Source organism: Drosophila guanche, unplaced genomic scaffold (assembly GCF_900245975.1).
Source record: "Drosophila guanche unplaced genomic scaffold, DGUA_6, whole genome shotgun sequence".
Taxonomy (NCBI): Eukaryota; Metazoa; Arthropoda; class Insecta; order Diptera; family Drosophilidae; genus Drosophila; species Drosophila guanche.
In genome coordinates this window covers 2,124,761-2,146,631 of record NW_022995755.1, presented here as the reverse complement: position 1 = coordinate 2,146,631, position 21,871 = coordinate 2,124,761, and the positions used below count along the sequence as shown (strand labels likewise).

At 45.9% G+C, this 21,871-nt stretch overlaps 6 protein-coding genes and 1 long non-coding RNA gene across 10 annotated transcripts in view; 4 read left to right on the top strand and 3 right to left on the bottom strand.

Annotated features, from left to right (window-relative positions):
* Nucleotides 1-393, bottom strand: part of LOC117589768 (cleavage and polyadenylation specificity factor 73) — a 2,419-nt gene extending 2,026 nt beyond the window's left edge. Inside the window, exons 1-2 of the mRNA XM_034281963.1 lie at nt 241-393; nt 23-184 (exon numbers count right to left, since the gene is read on the bottom strand). Coding sequence (XP_034137854.1) covers nt 23-184; nt 241-308 — 230 coding nt within the window. The 5' untranslated portion in view covers nt 309-393. The remainder of the gene's footprint in view (nt 1-22; nt 185-240) is intronic.
* LOC117589767 (NADP-dependent malic enzyme) overlaps nt 1-21,871 on the bottom strand; it is a 26,855-nt gene extending 4,984 nt beyond the window's left edge. Inside the window, exons 1-5 of one of the 2 annotated variants that reach the window (XM_034281960.1) lie at nt 19,691-19,834; nt 18,548-19,370; nt 13,454-14,382; nt 12,687-13,393; nt 1,307-1,311 (exon numbers count right to left, since the gene is read on the bottom strand). In XM_034281960.1, coding sequence (XP_034137851.1) covers nt 12,718-13,393; nt 13,454-14,382; nt 18,548-19,370; nt 19,691-19,761 — 2,499 coding nt within the window. In that variant the 5' untranslated portion in view covers nt 19,762-19,834 and the 3' untranslated portion in view covers nt 1,307-1,311; nt 12,687-12,717. Of the gene's footprint in view, nt 1-1,306; nt 1,312-12,394; nt 13,394-13,453; nt 14,383-18,547; nt 19,371-19,690; nt 19,835-21,737 lie in introns of those variants that run through there. The other variant, XM_034281961.1, reaches the window with a different exon arrangement.
* On the top strand, nt 693-1,807 carry LOC117589772 (Golgi SNAP receptor complex member 1). Its single transcript, XM_034281968.1, has 4 exons — nt 693-785; nt 850-1,049; nt 1,108-1,493; nt 1,554-1,807. Exons 1-4 carry the CDS (start codon nt 764-766, stop codon nt 1,654-1,656), a joined length of 711 nt encoding a protein of 236 aa, XP_034137859.1. The 5' UTR covers nt 693-763; the 3' UTR covers nt 1,657-1,807.
* LOC117589773 (mitochondrial import inner membrane translocase subunit Tim22) lies at nt 2,056-2,910 on the top strand. The gene is made up of 3 exons (XM_034281970.1): nt 2,056-2,403; nt 2,467-2,660; nt 2,722-2,910. Exons 1-3 carry the CDS (start codon nt 2,166-2,168, stop codon nt 2,875-2,877), a joined length of 588 nt encoding a protein of 195 aa, XP_034137861.1. The 5' UTR covers nt 2,056-2,165; the 3' UTR covers nt 2,878-2,910.
* Nucleotides 3,307-8,145, top strand: LOC117589770 (insulin-like growth factor-binding protein complex acid labile subunit). Its single transcript, XM_034281966.1, has 3 exons — nt 3,307-3,553; nt 4,512-4,703; nt 6,282-8,145. Exons 2-3 carry the CDS (start codon nt 4,680-4,682, stop codon nt 7,848-7,850), a joined length of 1,593 nt encoding a protein of 530 aa, XP_034137857.1. The 5' UTR covers nt 3,307-3,553; nt 4,512-4,679; the 3' UTR covers nt 7,851-8,145.
* On the bottom strand, nt 6,514-10,778 carry LOC117589769. Of its 3 annotated transcripts, none has more exons than XM_034281965.1 (6): nt 10,647-10,778; nt 10,538-10,585; nt 10,064-10,470; nt 9,801-10,002; nt 8,647-9,741; nt 6,514-6,529 (listed from the first exon to the last, which is right to left on the bottom strand). In XM_034281965.1, the coding sequence occupies exons 1-5, from the start codon at nt 10,659-10,661 to the stop codon at nt 8,650-8,652; spliced, it is 1,764 nt and encodes a 587-aa protein (XP_034137856.1). In that variant the 5' UTR covers nt 10,662-10,778; the 3' UTR covers nt 6,514-6,529; nt 8,647-8,649. The 3 variants fall into 3 exon arrangements, 2 of the variants coding, with proteins under 2 accessions (XP_034137856.1, XP_034137855.1); XR_004574228.1 differs by lacking the exon at nt 6,514-6,529 and adding an exon at nt 8,095-8,313 and having other exon boundaries at nt 8,459-9,741; XM_034281964.1 differs by lacking the exon at nt 6,514-6,529 and having other exon boundaries at nt 8,400-9,741.
* Nucleotides 11,204-12,212, top strand: LOC117589774. Its single transcript, XR_004574229.1, has 3 exons — nt 11,204-11,290; nt 11,363-11,450; nt 11,506-12,212. It is a non-coding gene; the product is annotated as an uncharacterized LOC117589774 (long non-coding RNA).

The window sequence follows — 21,871 nt, the reverse complement described above, 5'->3', positions numbered from 1 at the left end:
AATTTCTTGACCTGCCACGCACTGTGAAATGAAGAGTAGATCAATCTCGTCCGCCTCAATCAGATCCACATAGGGCAGTGCATCCATGCCGGACAGACCGGGATGTATGCCGCAGTCGAGCATAATCTTCTTTCCCTTAAACTCCAGCATGATGCAGGAACGTCCCACCTCCTGGCCGGCGCCACTGAAAAGAATGCACAATTTAGTTTGCTTCCATGGCATTTTAACTTTTCTGCTTACAGTGGTTTGATTTGCAGCAGATCGCTCTCCTCATCCGGCACGCGGACATCGCTTGCGGGCTGTGACATTTTGTTTTGTTTTGGAAAAATCGCAAATAGCCGGGAAAAACGAAATGTATTGGAGATGTACAAATGTGACTGCGGATTTATCGATCACATATACCGAAAGAAACATGTATATCGGTATATAATTGCATGCATTTTTTGATATATTACTGTCTACTTACGTCTATATACTTTTTTGATTATATTAACCACGAAAATGAGATCCATGTATTATTTCAGCCAATGTTGTGAAGTGATGATTCTAGTAAAATTACACTTTTAAAACTGAGAGTCCTAATTAGCTGGTAATATTAAACAGAAGGTCAAAGTCGATGAAAATGATTGAGTACTTACGCTATATTTACAGTATATTTTGAAAATGAAAGTGTATATTTCGGTACATTTCCGAGGGTCTCTCGGTATTTGTTATCGATAATCACAAGGCACAAAAGGCCCCAAATAATTTCTTAAAAAAACAAATGGGGAGCTCCAGCTATGATGGTACTTTAATTGGCAACCAATTGCAAACTGTATCAACATTTCCCTCTTCTAACCAACTCAATAGTGCTGCGGAAGCAGGCGCGTACACTGGAAAACGACATCGACCTGAAGCTTGTGGCGTTCAGTAAAATTGGAGCTGGCAGCGGAGGCAGCAGCGGCATAGGCAACAGTAACATCAGCAACAGCAGCGCTGACACATCACCTCTGCTGGGGGATCATGTCTTTGACTCACTGTCCGAGGAAATTGAACAAATGCTGGAGAAGGTAGGAATCACTGTTGATTTGGGTCCCACCCCCCGACTGACCACCGTCCATTTCGCAGCTGTCGACCCTTAATGAGTCGATGTCGGATCTGCCAGCAACAGGTGCGGCAGCCATGCACACGCTGCAGCGGCACAGGGAGATTTTGCACGGCTACAGACAGGAGTTCAACAAAATTTGTGCCAATCACACGGTGCGCATTGAGCGGGAGGAATTGCTTCGCGGCTCCGGCCTGACCACCTCCGGCAGCCCCTCAATATCGGGGCTGAGTCGTCGCGAGATGTACATGAAGGAGACCGGGCACCTAAGCAGCGCCAGTCATCTGGTGAACGATCAAATCAATATAGCCATCGAGACGCGGGATAATCTGCATGCCCAGCGCCAGGCCTTCAAGCGACTGCAGACGCGTTTCAATGACATTTCGAATCGATTTCCATTGATTTCCAGGTAAGTCCGTGCCACAGATTAGAGAGCAAACAAAAAGTTGTAGTTATCCTTTTGTTTCAGTCTCATTCAGCGTATCAATATCAAGAAGCGACGCGATTCGCTGATACTGGGCGCTGTGGTGGCATTATGCGTAATTCTGCTGTTGATCTACGCCTTCAATTAGCGACGGGGCATCGACTTGGACAATCCAAAGATAGCGGAGCTTGGCATTCAACTCAAACTTCAGAAAGTTGCATATTTCGTTTATATTTCCCGATGGTATATGTGTATAATTAACTTGTGATAGCAATAAAATGTAATATAAGGATGGAAAATCATTGGAAAATTCATCCTTAGACAGTAAGAACTCCAATTATGGGCACGGGGATGCCATGGGGATTGCCAAAATTAAATAAATTTAAACTATTTCTTGGTCTCTCAGTCTAGACCACATTTTCAGCGCAGTCTAGTGAAACACCAACAAAAGCTCACTGCTATGGCAACGGTAGCCTACAGTATATATTTCGGTATATTTTTGAGGGTCATGAGCTAAATTGTATGCTGCGTGACAGCCCTGGCAAACATCTGTTGGGCGATGTGATAACAATTTCATTAATTTTTACTCGACACATTTTGCTTGCGAATAAACTGCAATTTCTGAATAGAAATATAAAAATTTATTGACAGACAGAGATGTCCATGCTGCCAAATGCCAGAGACCAGCCCGCAGAGGCGGCCAAGCCGCGTCTCTTTGACAACGCGGATCTCGACAAAATGGCCATGCAGTTTGTCGGGGATATGCACAGATACCGCGAGAACGTGATAATACCCAGAAACATGGGACCGGTGAAGATCAAGACGAACGAGGAGAAGCTAATCGAGACGGCGGTGGAGAGCTGCGGCTTCAAATGTGCCATGGCATGTGTGATGGGTGAGGATTTCCCTCTCTCTCTGCTTCGCTTGACATTTAATTGATTTTCGTTCCTGTCTCCAGGTTATGGTCTTGGCGCTGCCCTTGGTCTGTTCAGTGCCTCCGTTAATCCCAGCATGGCTGATCCCTTTGCGAACGAGAAGAAGCAAACAGCACGCGAGGTGTTCCGGGAGATGCGCGCCACGACGCATTCCTATGCCAAGAATTTCGCGCTCATTGGTGCCGTCTTCTCCGTTGTCGAGTGCACAATTGAGAGTGTAAGTCTGCTCTGCATAGAGATCTCCCACTTGTCACTCACCCTAATTCTTTTACACACAGAAACGTGGCGTCACTGACTGGAAAAACGGCACCTACGCTGGCGGCATCACAGGCGGACTGATTGGCCTGCGTGCCGGCATCAAGGCTGGCGTCATTGGCGGCCTCGGCTTTGCGGCATTCTCCACGGCGATTGACTACTACATGCATTCTAGATAGGCACTCGCACACAAGGCTTCCTTCGCTTTTATCGTATAAATGTTTCTTTCTAATTAACCAAAATGTCGGTCGTCTTGTCTCTGGTCTCTCTGTCTTTAAAGTTGCCGCCCAGGAAATGGGCGCTCCTAACGAGCTCGGCACGATCAGCTTGGACCGTGGTCTGTTTCCGCTGCTTCCTGGCAGTGCAGCAAGCTCAGAGCCATGACATTTACAGTGCAGCTGCCAGCCATTAATATTAAACCAATGAAATGTGAACTCGGTAGGGACCACGGCATGGGGCAGTGCGCTACAGTCTCGGCCACAAATTCGGCCAACGAACGACCGGTTTGGCAGTGCGGTGCGGTGGTGGAGGGGAAGGGGGATTGAGACCGAGTCCAGCTTGTGGGAACGGGAATCATGATCCGCAGCACACAATTCCAGTTTCGTTCAGTTCGAATTGAGCAACAGGCAGGTAGAGATCGGTCGTCGTTCTGCCAACAGTTTCCGCTTTCAGTTTCTGCCGCAAAGCGCGTTGATTTAAGACGACTCGGCTCAAGTGTGCTGAGGCTGAGGCTGAGGATGAGCATCGGCAGCTGCAAAAGTGCAACAGTAATGCCACAACAATAGAGGCAGCAAACGGGTTTCATTTGCAGACTGAAAGTCGAAGCGAACGTCGCGTGTGTGCCGCCTTGTGTTTGTATGTTTGTTATGTGCGGTTTTGGGTTTGGGTCGCGTGTGCAGCTCACAACTAAAATTTATGCAAAAGCCCCTCCATTACTATATTAAGCGTAGACTTAAAGACTAAGAGCATTAAGTAGATGAAACTCTGCACTAAAAGTGCTTTCAATGCTTCACATAGCGGCGGTTAGTTGAAAGGAAACGAAACAGAGATCAAAATCTTGTACATCGTGACTCACAAGTGTCTGTTTGGGTGTGTGTGTGTGTGTGTGTTTTTGTGTGTGTGTAGTGTATACAGCCAATGTTTATGCAACCAATTTCCAGTGGCCACAAAGATCTCTTGTTTGCCTTTCCCCCTTTTCAGTTCTGTGACGGCTTCAATTTGCGAGTGTTCGGTTCGTCGAACAACTCAATTCATGGATTGTGTTATTGTATATGGCCGTGTGTATATCCAAGCAGCAAGTTCAATGAAACCAAGTGACACTTGCATCCAATTGGACTCTGTATATCTACGAGTGAATCAAGCAACGAAGACAACTCCGCAGCGCAGCTGAGTCAACGGAGCAGCGCCCCGGAGCCAGGCACCGCGTACCGTTATCTTATCTAGCCGACAATCTGCACGAAAGAGAGTTTTTGGGTGCTGCAGCAAGCAGCTGACACAAGAGCTCCAAGAGACATTAAAAGACCCCGGACACTGACGACCTTGCTGGAAAGAAAATAAAGACCATAACCAGATAGAACCAAAACAGAAGCCATCGTCGATGACTCAATTAGAATTCACTTTTACTTTGATGATTTAGCAGTAAGCACAGTCCACTCTCTCTCCGTGTCTCTCTCTCCATATCTCTCTCTTCGATCTAAGAGAGAGAGAGAGAGAGAGAGAGCGGCAAAGAGCGCAGCGATATCTAATCAAAACAAATAATGCCAACGGTCCCAAGTCGCTGCTTGATTCATTAATTTAGTTTTATTTCCACAAGCAAGCGGTCTGCCTGCGCTCAAAACATTAATCGTAATGAGAATATTCAAAGAAAAGTGAATTAAATACGAAAAGTGCATTCAAAAGGAACAAATTCCAAGGAACAATTCTGCTCCGAATCGAAAAACAAAAAATATCAACGGTAAAGCAAATACAAAAGCACAAAACGATGAAGCACGAATTTCTGCTGTTGGTGAGTAAAATAAAGTAAAATATTTTCAGGCCAACCAAACATTATCGTTATCTTATCTCGAATACTTTTGGCCCATCATGTTTTCGGTTCAGATAGTGGGAAATATGTTTTTATGTGTGTGTATACGGAGCGTAGAGTTGGGCACTCACTATTTCCAACATTTTTTTGTGGCCAATGTGTGTCACTGTGCTGCTCGGGGGGAGACCTTTTTATGGAGCAAATGGCTGGCCTTTGCGCTGGGGGACTAATGTTCGAGGCAGCAGACAGCAGATGCTTAGGATCAGTCATCAATGGCCGCATAAATATTAAGCACATCTGTCCCTTGATCTTCTCAGTTGCCTCTTTGCTGTAGTTGTTTCAGCTGGTGCAAGATAAATATTAACAGAGAGAAACCAGATTCGAGACAATTGCAGCTAAGAGGAGTCCAAAAATGTTTGATTAAAGCAACATATCAGGGAATATCATTGAAAAGTGTGCTTAGAAATATTGGTGGAAAACATTTTAAATATTTGTGAGACAAGGATTTATTTTTAGAATAATTACATTTAAAGTTTACAGCCAGAAATGTCTTTTAAATATCTCTAGAAATTCTTTTAGCCCAAAACAAGCAAAACAATAAATTTATACACATTTTCCCCCTCCTTTCATGCCCTTTAGCAGCGTTACGAATCGAACAATTAGTCCCGCAATACCCAGAAAGATTCTTAAAACAATCAAAAAAGTTGTGCTCAAAGCAGCAGATTTGCAGTTGCGATTGCTTGAATTCTATTTGTTTCCATTTTGGATAAACATCAAAGGTGTTTACTCTAATCTTTACTATGCAAGCAATGATATAAATATTAATTAAGTTATGGCTGCACATGTGCAAACTTTTCCACTGATTTTTGCCATTTATTTTTTACATATGAATTTTCTCATTATTAAATTACAAACGATCGACAATCATGGAGTGTTGCTGCTTAAATTTAAGTGTAAAATATTAATTGTTAATTGGACTTGAAATTACTTTTGCCTGTCTGTGCATTTCGTTGGAAATGCACTTAGAATCGTGACATATGAGCACCAATGGCAAAAACGGAATCTGAAATAGTGTAAGCTCATTCATGGTCAGCGCCAGCTGGCCCCAGCGATGAGTGCACGTATTTACCCTCTAGTCGGGCTTCCTCAGCGATTTGTATTAGCTTCCCAGAGCTCACAGCCCTTCTTTGAAGAGTTTAAGAGTCAAAAACCTGAGTCTATGGCATTTTCTAGAACACAATGATAAAAAGTGAAACAAAGAATTAGGTCAATAACCGAACAGCGCAAGCAACGCAACCATTTCAAAAGAATTTTATTCGATTTTTAGAACATTATTTCGATTTTCAAATGGAAGTTGAATATTCAAACAACAGTTATTCATGGCGCTGCCAGCTCCATGAAATTAGGAGATTTAGTGTTGGGAAACGCAAGAGTCTAACGACTGCCCAGACAAGGCAAATACAAATATTTCACTTCAAATACAACAAGCACGCGTTTAATACACGCTTATTATATACAAACGTGTAATGTCCAAACATTAACTCGATCCCTTGCTTGCAGCTACTCACTGGAACAGCGCTACTGCTGACATTCGCTGATGGCCAGCACGAGGACATTCCCTACCAGGCGGTGACAAAAATCTGCGAGGCATGCGTGTGCCTGAGCAATCAGGACAGCAATCATCGCCTCCACCAGACCCTCAACTGTGACATGAAGAACTTTGAGCACATCCTGCCGCGCTGGCCCACCGAATTTGGCACACTGTCCACGGGAACGGAGATTGTGGCCACGTACTCGGGCAATCGCATCCGCCTGCTGCAGCAGCTGCCGGCCACGAATGCGACGTTGACGCTGTCCTGCCGCCACTGTGGCATGCAGCAGCTCCAGGCACCGCTCTTCATGGATGTGCCCAATGTGGAGGCGCTTTATCTCAGCTGGAACGAGATCGCCGAGGATGCGCTGACGCCGGAGCTGTTTCGCGGCCCATTCAAGAGCACCAAATACGAGCCAATTGGCCTCAAGGATCTGGATCTGAGCCACAACCGCATTGCGCTGCTCTATCGCAAACTCTTCGAGCACACCCCGCAGCTGCTCAAGCTGAACTTGGCCTACAATCGTCTGAGCGTGCTGGACGCTGGCACCGCCGCAGCGCTGGGCTCGGTGACGTCGCTGCAACGGCTCGACCTCTCCCACAATGGACTGATGACGCTGCCCAGCGATTTGTTTGTCCAGCTGAGCAGCCTGCGTGTGCTGGATTTGTCGGGCAACGAGTTCACTGTGGTCCCTGCGAGCATCCAGCAGCTGGGCAAGTCTTTGGTGCAGCTGAATCTGTCGGGCAATCAGTTCAGCAGCCTGAATGCGCAGAGTTTCCAGAAACTGGAGGCGCTGCGTCGGCTCAACATCAGCGATCTGCCGGCCCTACGCACCATTGGCCGAGGGGCCTTGGTTCTGCCCGCACTGGAGCAGCTGGAGTGTGCCAGAAATCCGAAGCTGGAGCTACTGGAGCTGCAGGACTTGCTTGCCAGCCGCGCGCTGTCGCAGCTGGACATCTCCCACAATGCACTGAGCACGCTCACCCTGAACGTGAGCAGCAGCAATAGCAGCAACAGCAGCAACAGCAGCAGCGCGGCAGCCTGGCCACGACTGCGCAGTGTGTCGATTGCGGGCAATCCCTGGTACTGCAGCTGCGAGCTGATGCAGTCGCTCGAGCTGGTCGGCATGCCGCGCGTTGAGCTGTCGGCTGGCGGTGCAGAGGCCCGTTGCGATACGCCCTACCTGCTGGCCGGAACTCCGCTCTACAATCTGACGTCCCAGCAGATCTGCAGCATGGTCATACCGAAGAAGTATCGCGCCGTGGAGGAGGAGCCGCCGCGCTTTCTGCGCCGTCGCTATGTCGTTCTGACGGCCATCATTGCCAGCGTGGTGCTGGTGCTGGGCCTGATTATTGGCTTCATTGTGGTCTGCGTGCGACGTCGCCTCAAGGGCAGTGACTACGGCGTGCAGCCCATACGCTACACCAGCGTGCGGGGCAGCAATCTGTCTGCGTTCTCGCAGCTGCAACCCGCATCGGTGGCTAGTAAGTTCAACAATGCCGCCAGTGCAGGCGCCACAGGTGCAGCCAATGCCTGAGCCAAGTTCCGGATAGAATGATCGCCTAGCTGCACGAATTTCGAGCCAAAGATGTCCCACGAAAAGTGTTTCCCCCCCCTCCAACTAAAACCCAAAACCGAAAAGACTTTGTGTGTGCTATCGTGTATCGTATCCCTGTACATATGTATGTAATACCACCCCATCCCCATCCCCAGTGGAGCTGTCTCCGCAATCCCCAACCCCCCTATAGTATCTAGTACTGCCATCGATGTTTGTATTGTACTTAAGTTTCGAAAAATTAGCATTTAATAAATAATTTTCAAAATGAAATCAATATAGAAAATAGAACTAAAGCAGATTGTAGTGGAGGAAGAAACTTGTGGCCACGATTTGGATCATTTTTATGTACAAAACAAAGGAAAACGGCTGCCCAAGGCGCTCTCTCTTACGCTCTTTCCTCGTTACGCGAGCGCCATCTAGCGGAGAGAGCGAGATGTAACAGCTGAAAGGAGATTCGTTGAGAACGGGCAGCGCGGCATGAAAACAGTCGGAATTTTACACGTTTTGTGGTTAAACAGATTACAGAAATAATCATAAAATCATAATATTTAATATTTAACTTTGTTAATGCACTTTTAACTACTTACAACAGTTTATTATTTGCGTGTCTTTTTACAGCATTGGATTCTATGCAAAAACTGAGCAAACAAACTAAACGGCAGGATGGAGGGAGGTGTAATCACGCGGCACGCTGCTTATCTCACAATGTTGCTTGGATAAAAGATAAAAGCTTAAACAGATAGTGCCGCATGCGTCGGAGATAGTGTGTGGGGCATTTCTAGCACTCGCTCTCCAGCAGTTCCTCCTCGACAGCGATGGGGGGACGTGGCAGCTGGGTGCCAAACAGATTGATGGCCTGCTTTTCGGCCAAAAACTGACGCATCTCGGCAAAGTTGTCACGCTCCTTGTGCTGCTTGCTGAGGTCTCGTTCGTCGGCAGAGTCCGACTCGGAGCCGCTGCCAGAGGCATCACAATTGCTGAGCTGTGCGGGAGATACAGCTTCCGCCTGTCGATTGTCTGCCATGATGACGCCAAAGAGCTCGTCCACATTGATGCCCTTGGCGTTGAGAACCTCGCGCTCCTTCTCCAACATCACTTTGCGTATGGGATCGATGCGATCCTTGAGCTGCTTCAGCACCGGCTTGAACTTGCCCTTCGTGATGCGCTTCTCAAAGTTCAGCAGCTCCTTCTCGGGCGTATGCGGGGCCTCCGCCTCCTGCTGCTGTGCCTCATTCTCATCATACATGTACGCATAGAAGTCATCCTTCTGCTGCGTCTCGCCCGCAGTCTGCGAGACTTCAACGCGCAAAATACTGTCGGGAAATTCATCGTCCTGCCTCGTACCGCTGACTGCCTTGGGCGCCTCTGACTCCTCATTCAGTTTGCTGTGCAAAAACTTATTATAGACCAGCATCAGGCGTTGGAAGTCATCACAGCAGACGGCCAGCGCATTCTCAATGCCGTGCATGCTGCTAGACACAGCCACAAGTGCTTTGGCGTTGTTCTTGTGCGCCGCCTCCGTGGCGGTAAGTTGCTGCAGCGTAATATCCAGTGCCTGGCACTCACCGGCCACGGCCACCATGCAGGCACTCAGCTTCAGCGAAGAGTGCTGCAGCACGGCAATTGGTCCGCTTCGCTGCTGCTCTGTCTTGGCCGCATGCAGCTCCGCCAGCTCCAGTTGTTTCCGGTTCTGCATGGCAATGGCCAGGTTGCCGAAGTGCTGCTCCTCCTCAAGGACCAACTGTCGCATCAGGCAATCGATTTTCACCAACTCCTCGCTGAGCTGCGAGATCGAGGGCCGCGTCGTGATGGTCAACGCGAGGCGGAGCAGATATTGCGACTGCACATAGGCAAAAATGTTGTGGAAATCCTGCAGAGAGCGTGGGAATCAATAAGACTGCCAGAAGAATGTCTCACTGTGCGCCCTACCTTTATGTGCTTCGGACTGTAGTCCGTCACATTGTTCTTGAAGTATTCGCACTCTCGCAGCTCCTCCATGGGTGCATAGTAGGAGCCATATTTGGCGGGCAGCGGGTAGTCCGTCTCCAGTTTGCGCGTCGCATCGTAGAGGATTTCGGTCACCTCCTTGGCCGCCGTTATGCAATCCCAGGCACGTTCTATCTGTCGCGATCTGCAAGCATGCAAATGAATAATCAAAAATCAAATTTCTCGATCAATTCGAGATACCTTACTCTATCAGTTCGGCCTGCTTCATGATGATTATCTCCTGAAAGTACGTCATGTTGCGGCGGATGCAATTGCCAAACTCATCGATGGTACGCACGAGCTGCTCCAGCTTGCGCTCCACCATCTTGTTGCGGCACACAAAGACGCTCTTGACGGCACACAGCGCTGTAAAGGTGCCCGTGACCAGGATGGTGGGCAGCATCGTCAGACGCAGCCTGCGCGGTGTCACGAAATGCTCCAGCAGTGTGCCACCCAGCAGCAGGCAGGCATTCCGCGTGCTCAGCAGCTGCCGGCCGGGCCGGGTGGCCGCCAACGACTGCCGGTCCTGTATGCATTGCTCGAGCGCCTCGACATGGTCGACCAGCAGGCGCTTTGAGTAGAGTATCTTCTGCAGCAGGCAGTCCTCTATAACCTGTGTGTATTACGCAGCGTGCGTTACAGAATTATAAATAGCATGCGTTTTTCTGCACGGCACTCACCTGTTTCTGCTTCAACTCGTCCACTAGATGGCGAGGCTCAAAACATTTCTGAAATCCAATTAAAACAACGTTTATTAGTATTCAGTACCACTGAAACTGTTCTACGTACCTTGAGCTCTTGCATTTTAGCCGTTTAGTGGATTAACTGATTAGAAATATTAATAATTTCGAAAAATTGGCTTAGAAAGTGCATTTTACGATGAAATGTGCGTAGCTGTGTGACTGATAAAATGTACCGCCGACCCTCAAAAATATACCAAAATATACTTTTTTTTTTGAAAAAATATACCGTAATCCTGAACGATTTGCAAGATTCTGATATTCTATTTAATTTTACTAGCCAGCTTAGACGCTCAGCCTTAAAAATATAATTTTATTAGATTGCTGAATCAACTTTTCACAAGAATAGAAAGTTTTTATGACTTATTTTTTGGGGATTGCCTACAAAATAAGGTTTATACTTAAAAGGTAAATACAAATTAAAGAATGAATGAAATGAAATCAACATTTGGTAATCGTTAATCGTTCTTATCGATGTTTACACCAACACCAAATATTCGATTATATCAAAACCATATTTGTTGCAGCTCTAATCCTATTTGACAGGATTGTCATCAAGTAGGCCGCCAGGTGCACAGGCGCATTAGTTTGCTAAAATAGGAGGCAGGTGACTCGTCGGGAGTAGGAAAAACTCAGAACTCGCAAGTGGAAAATTGTACTATAACGAAAATCTTGGCATAGTATTCCCTACAAGTTAGTGGTAGTTGAATCACCGCAAAAACAGTGCATTATTTTTCAATATGTGCCATTTTGCTTTATTTCCAGAGGTTATCATTGCAAAAATTCACATCCTTTCGGCCATCACTCGCTCCAGAGTATTCTTGAGACTATAATTGCAGACTTTGAACTAACTGTAAGTCGAAGACCTTTTGAAACCTTAGCTTTAAAGTGTATCCTTTACGTTCCAGAAAATGGACAAAAAAACTTGTAAAGAAGAACTGCAATTGGTTGTGCATGACTTCAGCCTTTCGTTGGAGGAACCTTTGCATTTGCTGTACTCTAAAGGAAAGCTGAAATCTGCAAATGAAATTTTAGAGAAGCTCCTTAAATGCCTGCCAGGTCGGTACGATGGAAAGAGCAATGTCCTCGAGTTTATCGTACAGGTAGAGGAGTGTGCCCAAGCACACGAAATAGATTTAGACGATATTTTAGGGACGATGCCCCTGGTATTGGCGGACCGTGCACTCGAGTGGTGGGTCCAATTGCCACCAATCGCCACTTGGAACTCATTTAGCGATGCTTTATTAAGAAGCTTTCCACCAGAAGGGAGAGCGCTGAAATGGCAAAATAGGCAACACAATTGTCAGTGCCTTGATAAACACAGGATCAAGGCAAAGCGTAATTGGAAGAGACGTTGCTTTGCAGCTGGTCAACAGTCACACATTTATCCACTACTTTGTCATACTACCAGAAGTGGAGGCTGTTATTGTTCTGGGCACTGTCTAACAGCAAACACCACAAGTGACGAAGAGCTAGCTTTAGAGCAAGTTTCCACATCCACGGATAGAGTTCCAGCAGAGCCAGACAGCCAGGCCGAGGAGCTGACAAGGCTGACAATTCCAACAATCAATCGCCGAAATGGCAGGCTACGCAGCGCCTCAGGAAATGCAAGAAACTAGATAATAATCATAAATGATAGCTAATAATTAGATATTAATAATAAATGTACCTTGCGGGCAAGGGATTAAACAAAGGAATATGTAAGCCTATTGGGAAAAGGGAAACTATAGGGAATCTTTTCCGTTTAAAGTCGGCAACATGCCACAGCTCTGACTCCTGTTTGATTATATCTTTTACATATTTTATTTTGTATTTACTTAGCATAGTTTGTGTTGTGTTCAAGATTACATAGAATTTGTTTACATATCTATTAGATCAATATCCCATTTACATAAAATCAACATTGTAAAAATTGTTCGCTGAAGTCGCGCAAATTCCTTCAGGATCTTTAGGAGCCAGTGTGTATAGTGTGTGTGGTTGTGGGTGCGGGGCGTATACATACAGATGTGTTTAGATTTTGCGACTTTATATAATAAATAACATGGTTGCTGCTCGTGCGCCTCCCTTGGCTCAGTGGAATGGAAAGTACGCGGGGGTCTGGTCTGGGGTGCTACTTCCATTTACAAGTGATAAGTGGCAGGCACGGCACGTGGGTAATCCAAATCGTACATTTGCGCCTTGATGAAGGCCAGCTTGTTGACGGGCTCCGGCTGCACGGTGGCCAGGCCACTCTTGTAGGCATACTCCACAATCCGCTCGGCAATGGCTATCGAGCAGTTGACAATGGAGCTGAGGGGCGGGTAGAGGCTGCCCCTGTTCAGATCCTCCTTGGAGACCAGCTCGGCCAGGCGCTCGGCCGAGGCCAGGAAGACCTCTTCGGGTATGGTCAGCATGCCGGCGCACAGCACGCCCAGAGCGACGCCCGGAAAGATGTACGAATTGTTGCCCTGCCCCGGATAGAACTTGCGGCCGTTGTACGTGACTGGAGCAAAGGGCGAACCCGATGCAAAGATGCACTTGCCCTGAGTGTGTGTGTAGGCCTCCTCGGCGGTGCACTCGGCCTTGCTGGTGGGATTCGACAGCGCGAAAATGATGGGCGTCTCATTGATCTCGGCCATCTGCTCGAGTATCTCCTTGGTGAAGGCTCCGCCTTGGGCGGCAGCGCCAATCAGCACATTGGGACGCACGCGGCGCACAGCCTCCTCGAGGGTATCGATCGGGTCGTGTGTCTGGGCAAAGTGCAGCTTGTGCTCGGTGAGGCCACCCTTTGGACGGTCACGCACAATGACGCCACGGCTGCAAGTACATTTAAAAGTTAGCTTTAAGGTTGGTTGCGGGTTGAAGTCCGTCTCTTACCTGTCCACCATCCAAATGCGTGACTTGGCCTCCTCATCGGTCAGTCCTTCGGCCTTCATGGCCATGGTGCAGAGTGTGGCAATGCCCAGAGCTGCCTCGCCAGCGCCCAAGAACAGCAAAACATTATCCTTCAGCGTGGTCTTCTTGATCTTCAGCGAGGCCAGCAGACCGGCGACAGCCACCGAGGCGGTGCCCTGAATATCATCGTTGAAGGTGCAGTACGAGTCGCGGTACTTGGACAACAAACGGAAGGCATTTGCGTTGGCAAAGTCCTCAAACTGAATGAGACAGTTCTGGCCGAAGCGACGCACGCAGGCCTGCATGAACTCCTCGATGAAGTCGTCGTAAAGGGCGCCGGTGGGACGCTTCTGGCGCAGACCCACATACAGTGGATCCTGCAGAATGCTTTCGGTGTTTGTGCCCACATCCAGGGTTATGGGCAGGCACTGCGATGGCTTGATGCCAGCCAGAGCCGTGTACAGCGACAGCTTGCCCACGGGTATGCCCATGCCATTGGCGCCGAGATCACCCAGACCTAGGATACGCTCGCCGTCGGTCACCACAATGGCGCGCACATCCGTCTCCGGCCAGTTCTTGAGCACATCGTAGACGTGGCCCTTGTCCTTGATCGATATGTACATGCCCTTGGGGCTCTGATAGACCAAACTGTACTTCTGGCAGGCCAAGCCCACAGTCGGGGTGTACACCAGCGGCATCATGTGCGCAATGTCCGAGCTGAGCACCTTGTAGAACAGCCGCTCGTTGCGCTCCGACAGGCTGATCAGATACATGTACTTGTCCAGGTCGTTCTCCAAGCGGTCGAGCAAGATGCGGCAATGGTTGACCTGGTCCTCACCGTTGCGCACGACATAAGGCAGCAGTCCATGGATGCCCAACTGCTGACGTTCCTCGTGTGTGAAGGCCAGACCCTGGAAGGAGATGAATGTGGTTTGAATTAAATAAAAGATCACGCGACAAAAGATGCATAAAGATCTGCCTCTCATGGTGGAAAAGTTCGCTGCTGCTTATCATTTTTGACTATCGCCTGAGCGCACGCCAATTCTCCGTTGAGACAATCTGACTGTCGTGAGCCATGCCGCTCGCTGTCTCACGTCTCTGTTGTCTCTGACCTTGCCATGCTCTGATGCTGGCAAGTGAATGGGCGCGAACGGCGATAAGCCCGCCCGAATTTCAAGTTCAAAGTCAAGTACTAGCTCCGGTATTCAAATGCATTCAAAATGTTTATAGTTTGATGACTCACAGCTCAGATCTTGGCCTCGTTTTACACGCACGCTGCATGCGTTGGATTTGAAAGTTTGTTTGGCTCTGTAGTTGCTGCAAAATTGATGCGATTATGGTTGATGGGACTAGGTCACCGACAATTAAATTTTATTAAAAAACGTGCAAATTAGCTGGCCAAAACATATGCATTACTGCTGGCGGATGTACAATATGTACCTGCTGATATGCACATTAGGGAATAATTAAATGGAATTATGTGAGTTTACACAAAAAATCGTGACCGAACAAAGGTAGAAAAAATGTCAAAGTTTATCGCAAGTTTGCTTCAAGTATTTTTGCTCATATTTTCAACATCATTTTTACTGCTTTTCGAGCTATTATAAACTAACAATAAACCAGAGATCTCTTTGTTTTGTTGGCCATTTCCTCAACTTGTCGCTCGACTTAATTATGAATATTTACCCCAATGACTTTCTGTCATTAGTTAAGGGGTTCTCCCAACTATTTTGGCTACTCCAATGAGTCGACTCTTATAGAGAACAACCAAACTAATCATTGGATTAACCCATGCTAGCATGACGCGCAGTTTTTTATGTTCATTCATGCTGGCTTGGTGGGCGTTATTAATTCCTATAGAATGGTACGTGCAGTGTTTTATGATATGAGCAGTGACAATTTGTATTCGTTTCTTACATTTTACTTCTATTTTCCATGCTCCATTCACTGCATTTACTCTGCCTAAAGGTTCCTTTTCTCTTATCCCCAAGGGAAGCTCCCACTTATCTTATTCCTGTATTTTATGACGCAAAAATTAATCATTTATGTAGCTGTGTATGTTCAGCTACAAAACACTCAAACTAAACATCAGACTGTTGATCTAATGTAAGTTTAGGCGCATGAAAGCGAAAGGGAAGCCCATGCGTGCTATGCGTGGTCATGCGTCAAGTTTTCGTTCAATTTAATACAATTTCACTCGGTTTTTTCGCTGGTAGTTGCTCTGATTAGACACTAAACAAGCAGCGGGTCCCGTACCATGCCAAATGATCCCCCATAAACTCTAATTACAGCGTTATCGCTCGCGCTACGTCATCGGTGGGCTGGTGAAATACTTGAAAAAAACTTGAGAACGACACCGTTGACATTGGAATCGAAGGCGCGACGGCCGCTGAACGTGTGCGAAAGTGTTCAACGATTGTTCGCCTGGCAACAGGTACGTGTATGTGCGCCACAAACATTCGCAGCTTGCCCCACAGCGCTATAAACATTTACTGGGAAGTAAGCGGCAGGCAACTCCGCGATTACGCATAAAAAAGCAAACCAAACACACAAATTAGCGCTCAGCTGATATTTGCAGCGTCTGGCGAGACCAGTTTCGGATGATAATGATAATGATGATGATGATCATTATCATTATCATTATCAATGGATGTCTGGGTCAGAGCTGAGTATGCCAACAGATGACGAAAGCGCCGCCTGAGACAGCACAAGGCATAATTCCCACCAAACTGTTTCCTCTGCAAAAGGTGAGCGAATGAAAGGGCCTTTTGTTCAAGGTTTACACTTTTTGGTAGGCTGTGCGGAATGATGGGAGGATGCATGTCAGGCGCTTAAAGCAGAGGCAGGGATAAAGGGTAGGGAAAGGAAAGGAGAAAGCTATTTATAGTGGAATAAATGGTGGGCAGATAATTCCAATGCCTCACTGGATACAAAAACTAAACAAAAGTCAAACTATGTACATTCCACAGAACTATGTACACTAAAGTTTCGAGCTACATATCTGCCCGTTCAGCACATTGACCGCTTGAATTTGTTTAACATTTTAATTTCCTTTGAAAGCACATACATAGCAGCAGCAAAAACAACAACAGCAGGGGTACAGCGACTGTAGCGAGAGACAAACAAAAAGAGGCACAAACTTATGCAAATTATCTGGTGTCTGGTGTGAGCAAACACGGCTGTGATATGGTTCGATTGTATATAATATACACATGTCTATACCTATTCATATATAATTTGCTGTGAGTGTATTATCACACTTGGTTTTGTCTGTTGTTTTTTTTTTTGCGGTTCGGATCGGAGTTAAATTTATGGCTGAATGTAGGTCAGTTCTTGCTGTGTCTTCTCTCTGCTGACTTTAGAATTTTTTCCCATTTTATTTCTGGAATGCGATAAGAACTTGAAAACTTTCCATGGGCGGAAAAGAGAAATGAATAAACAAATCAAAACACTTCCAGTTGGCATACAAATATCAGCTGTTGAGTGCAGAACTCAAGTACATTGACAGGCGAACACTGCGATAAGAAAAGTGTCGTCTGCTTGGGACCAAGTAGCAATAACATCTCCGATAAGACAAAGATACGAGAAGATTCCAACCAGTAATTTCTGGCTACATTTAATAATTTTAAGTTTAACATTTTCATAACATTGGACGCTGACGTAATTGCAAATTGTGAATTTTTATAATAACTATTGTTATTAGGGAAGAAAATGTATGGAGATTTATTCTTAACGAAATTTGATTGATCTGCCTCTCGTGTGGATACGCCTATTACTATAGAACAGGGCTCGGCACCCATGCAATTAACGAGCCGATTTTGCGTTTGTGTGTGCAGACGCAAGCAAAACGGAACATTTCCTTACATTGGTATTGGTACGAATCACTATAATATGCGTGTACGTGAGCGGCAGCGCAGCAGCAGCGCCTTGTCCTATACCCTTTAGAGTCTAGAACACTATAATAAGCCTTCCGTCACTCAAGTTTATTCATTTAAATGTCTTATTAAGTGGCAATAATTTTATAGAAACAGATTTATAGATATGTATGATGTATGTATGAAGCTTCAATAATTGTTTGATCGAAAATTGCATTATTTGGAGAGGCGGCAGCGTGTCTACAAAACGTGTAAAACAGCATTTTCTGTCTTTTGGATTATTCCATGCAGCTGTATGAAATAACATTAGCCCTTGTGCCCCCCCACCCCGACAGAACTCTATACAAATACGGTAAATTCATGCGCCCCTCTCTCACACAATCATTCACTCTCCCTCTCTCTCATTCTTTTTCGCAACGCGCTCCGCTCTCTGAGCAGCAACAATGGCAACCAGATTGGCTCTCTCATCTGCCATGTGAATATAGCGGAAAAAAAACAAATGCAAACCGAAAAGCACAAAACAGCATCGCATCTCATTCTGCAAATTGGCATTGAACTTGAAATGCACTCAAAGAGTAAAAAAGTGGAAAGATTAATGCCAACAGTTTCGTGCCAGCTGCATGGATACCCTTACGACAGATAGTGCTTGATAGCATATTTAATTGACCAATTGACCAATTATAGTCGCAGCTTGCTATCGATTTTCTGTGTGTGTCTGTTCCGACATCTGACATCAGCCACAAAAAATAATGAATACAAAAAAGAAAAAAAAGTGTGAGCTTCGGTCTTCCAGTGTGGCGCGTGTTCGCGTCTGACTGTTGCTCTCCCGCTCTCGCATTGGGCTCCGGCTATGTCATCTAAAGGTCACCCACACCAGCCACCACGCACTCGCCGCAAGAAATGGAGCAACTGCCAAAAAATATATGTATGTACATTTACTTTGCTTGAAAATTGTCAGCTGACAGTTCCGTTAAATAGTTATTTATGTATTTATGAATTTGGAATTATTTATTTTTAGCCAGCAGCCAATTGAGTATAAGGACTGGCACTAGACTCGTGGCTACCGCTGTGTGTCTACCATCGAATGTCTATCATCAAAAGCAAAAGAAACCCACCCTGCACGCAAAACTTTTGCCTGGTATTTTTCCACTCGAAAATCTTTGCTGCCCAAGGGCTAAATACATAACGGGGGGGGACTCACCTTTGAATAGCGCTTGTCGTTGAGACGGGTTAATCCGGAGACGCTTCCGACGACTTCATTGTCGCCGGTGCCCCAAAGTCCCAGACGATCACGTCCAGGTGTGTACTGCTCGATGTTCACTGGCTTGCTCATGTTGTCGGTGCTGCTGCTATCTTTTTCGTTGCTGTAAAAACGATGCTGCTGCTGCTGCTGCGGTGGCTGGAAGCTATTGCACAGTTGCTGCTGGTGGAGTGCGTGTAGACTGCGGTGCAGTTGGTTCCAGTGATACTGCGAGGATAACTGCAGTCCTTGCGGTGGTGGCGGCAAGTCTGTGACTTCTAGTTGATCGCTTGGCTGCGTTGCTTCCTCTCCTGTGTCAGCTGCTGTTGCTGCTGCTTTTGTTGACGGTGTTGCTGTGTCGCTGTCGCTTTGAGTACTGATTTGTGTCGTTAGTTTTGCGAAATTGGAAAGTTCGTATTCGAGTGTTGTCGTCGTTGTAGTCGTATGATTTTTACACACACGACTACTGCGCCATTTTTGCGCCGACGTCGGAGCGTCGCTACACGTACAGTGTGCTCCCGTCGCCGCCTGCGTTTGTGTGCGAGAGAGCATGTGTCGTGGTGTGGGTTGGGTGCTCTCATTGTTGTTGTTCGCCAGTGCGCCTGAGCATGGGTCAGCTGTTCGGCAGTGAGAACAGCTGCTGCTGGTGCTTCGCGAGCTACCAACGGGAATTGTGGTTTTGTATAGGCCGTTCTGTTGTTGTTGTTGTTGCTGCAGATTGTACGGTGTTATTTGGCCATTGGAAGGGCTGTGGGAATTATTTGCTGTTGGATATACCGGCGTGCTGGTGTGGAAGAAAATATTGAAAAAGAGAGTGAGACAGTGAGAGGGAGAGAGAGAGAGAGAGGGTTGTGAGCGCCATGTAATGCAATTACGGAACTTTTTGTTTAGGAATGTCAGCCAGCCACTTTGTCTTTGACTTTATCCCTCGCACACGCGAATCGTACAGAGTCCAACCCAAACAGGTGATGCTCGATGCCAGACAGGTCTTCGATCTGATAATACCGTGATAAGCAATGTCATTGGTTAACCCTGCTACCGCTACCGCTTCACGCTTCATACGATTACTAAGTATTATTATTCGTCTGTTTCCCTCACACTCACAGCAGCTGGAGCCGTCGTCCAAAGGTTCCGCTCGAGTAGGAGGAATAACGCCGGAGAGCAGCGTACATCATGGCTACAGCTGATATTTATGATCGCAAGACACTTGATATTGGATTGGTACTGATTCAGATTCTCTTTAATTATCTCCTCGCAAATTGTCTCGCTATTCTGCTGCCGTCGCGCTGCACCACTCAAAGGGAACTGAGCTGAGCGATTTTTCGCTCAATTTTTGTATTGCCATTTACATTTTACACTTTCGCATGACGTTTTCCTTCCACCGATTAGCTCTCGCCAGATAGCCGCCGCTCGGACCGAAAGCAGCTGACTGATAAGAGCGCGAAATGTGTACATTTGTATGCTTGTTTATTTGCCCGTTTATGTGGCATCATAACAACAATATTCGAGTGTCTAGCGGACATTTCGCTGGGGCGTGAAAGCCATTCGATAAAGCAAAGATATCGCACGACCACAGAGGCGTCCCTAAGGAGGGAAACGACAGTAAATGGAACTGAGAGAATTGAAGAGTTAAAATGGTATATCGCGACGAGAATGACCTTGAATGACCACGTTCAAAAAATCATCGATTTAGCGGTAAGTTCTCAAACGATTTAAAGCGAGGTGATTTCTCCAAGGTGATTTCTTGTACAGATTGTAATTGCAATTAACATGGAAAATTGAAACCTATTTTTAATTCGAATTGTGGAAGAAAAATGTTACCACCTTGAGGCAGAAAAGTCTAAGGTCTAATTCTTTAGGGTTACTCTCAAATGGCTCAAAACGATTACCAACGGGTAAATATCAAAATTTGATAAGCAAGCTGCAGCTACAAGGAATTAAAAATCAATTTAATTATATTTTTGTTGTTAGCCTCTTACTTTTTTTTTTTTAACAAAAATGGTACATTAGGTGTTTTTTTTCGAACATTTTAATTGAATTTTGATTTAAACCGAAAAATGTATAATTGTCTTAGGTAGATTTAATAATATCAACATAGAAAACATCGAAATTAATAACTTGCCTCTTGCTTCATATTTTAGTAACTTTTTAGTGAGTTGGTGGGAACCAAAGCGACAATTCCTTTTCTATTCTCAATCAGTAATATTTCATTCATAGCTGTCTATAAAATATGTTGCGTTTCAGCGCAAGTTTAAACCTTAACCTTAACCTTAACGCTGGACAGTCATCCTAAATTGATATCCTTTTGATTTAAATTTCAACATTTAGTCACTTTGACGAAGGATGACGGTCCAGGGTTGGCCGTACCTCCTCTGAGCTTACACTTGAGGCAATCACAACATGTCTGGTGCGGGGTACGTTCCGAAATCTGAACCATTCCATATTACACACAAAAATTGAAAGTACAATAAATTGAAACATTACAAACACACTTATCTGTGTGTGCTGCGGCAGCCTTCATTAATATTAATAATTTACTGCGGTTTTTTTTCGTTTTTTTATTTCTTTTTTGTTTTTGTCGAGTAACTTTATGAGCGAGTAGCGAAACGCACCTGTCGCATGGGTGTTTTTTTTCTGACTGATTTAATACAAAAATCGTTAATTATAGATTCTAGCCAGCTGCTGGCCCAAACTACTTATTGTTGGCGTGTGCCAGCCAACTTATGTGATGACTCGGGTGTCGATGAGTCGCTGATAAAACGCCAGTAAATCGCATCGTTAAGCACTAATGACACTAACCCGAGGAAGATTTCAGACAATAACAGTTCGAGGGGTGTGCCTGGGGGCGTTTGTTGCAGTCTAAACAAGCCAACTAATTGCGGGGTCTAGCTACAAGTTGGGCAGATTCTACGTAGTGCTGCTAATGGATTTACAATTAATGTCAAAAATGTGTTCACAGAAAGGTTTTGATAATCTTGTTGGTGTTACTTTGAGACGATCCCTGAAGTTAATTCAGTAAATATATAAAATAAATATTATGTTCGACAAACTAATCGTGCACCCCTCGCAGTCCATCAATCCTTCTTTTGTTTGCAGTTTGCCTTTTGCGGCGCTTCTGTTTTACTTTTATTTTCTGTTTGCGTTTCCTTACCCATTTTCATCGAAATTCCTAACGGCATTCCGATCGGCGCAAATGGAACTGGAATTACCCATTTTCAGTGCCGAATTTTCGTATAATTAACTCCAGCGAAATATGTAGAGTTCGTTAATGGAAACCAGAACTGA

Excerpts from the sequence above, each read along its gene's own strand:
- LOC117589772 (XM_034281968.1), top strand. The coding sequence starts at position 764 with ATGGGGAGCTCCAGCTATGATG. Across the intron at positions 786-849 it reads GGGGAGCTCCAGCTATGATG|TGCTGCGGAAGCAGGCGCGT; the intron begins GTACTTTAATTG and ends CCAACTCAATAG. Across the intron at positions 1,494-1,553 it reads CGATTTCCATTGATTTCCAG|TCTCATTCAGCGTATCAATA; the intron begins GTAAGTCCGTGC and ends CTTTTGTTTCAG.
- LOC117589773 (XM_034281970.1), top strand. The coding sequence starts at position 2,166 with ATGTCCATGCTGCCAAATGCCAGAGACCAGCCCGCAGAGGCGGCCAAG. Across the intron at positions 2,404-2,466 it reads TGCCATGGCATGTGTGATGG|GTTATGGTCTTGGCGCTGCC; the intron begins GTGAGGATTTCC and ends TCCTGTCTCCAG. Across the intron at positions 2,661-2,721 it reads TCGAGTGCACAATTGAGAGT|AAACGTGGCGTCACTGACTG; the intron begins GTAAGTCTGCTC and ends TTTTACACACAG.
- LOC117589770 (XM_034281966.1), top strand. The coding sequence starts at position 4,680 with ATGAAGCACGAATTTCTGCTGTTG. Across the intron at positions 4,704-6,281 it reads AGCACGAATTTCTGCTGTTG|CTACTCACTGGAACAGCGCT; the intron begins GTGAGTAAAATA and ends CCTTGCTTGCAG.
- LOC117589769 (XM_034281965.1), bottom strand. Across the intron at positions 10,471-10,537 it reads ACGAGTTGAAGCAGAAACAG|GTTATAGAGGACTGCCTGCT; the intron begins GTGAGTGCCGTG and ends TAATACACACAG. Across the intron at positions 10,003-10,063 it reads AAGCAGGCCGAACTGATAGA|ATCGCGACAGATAGAACGTG; the intron begins GTAAGGTATCTC and ends GCATGCTTGCAG.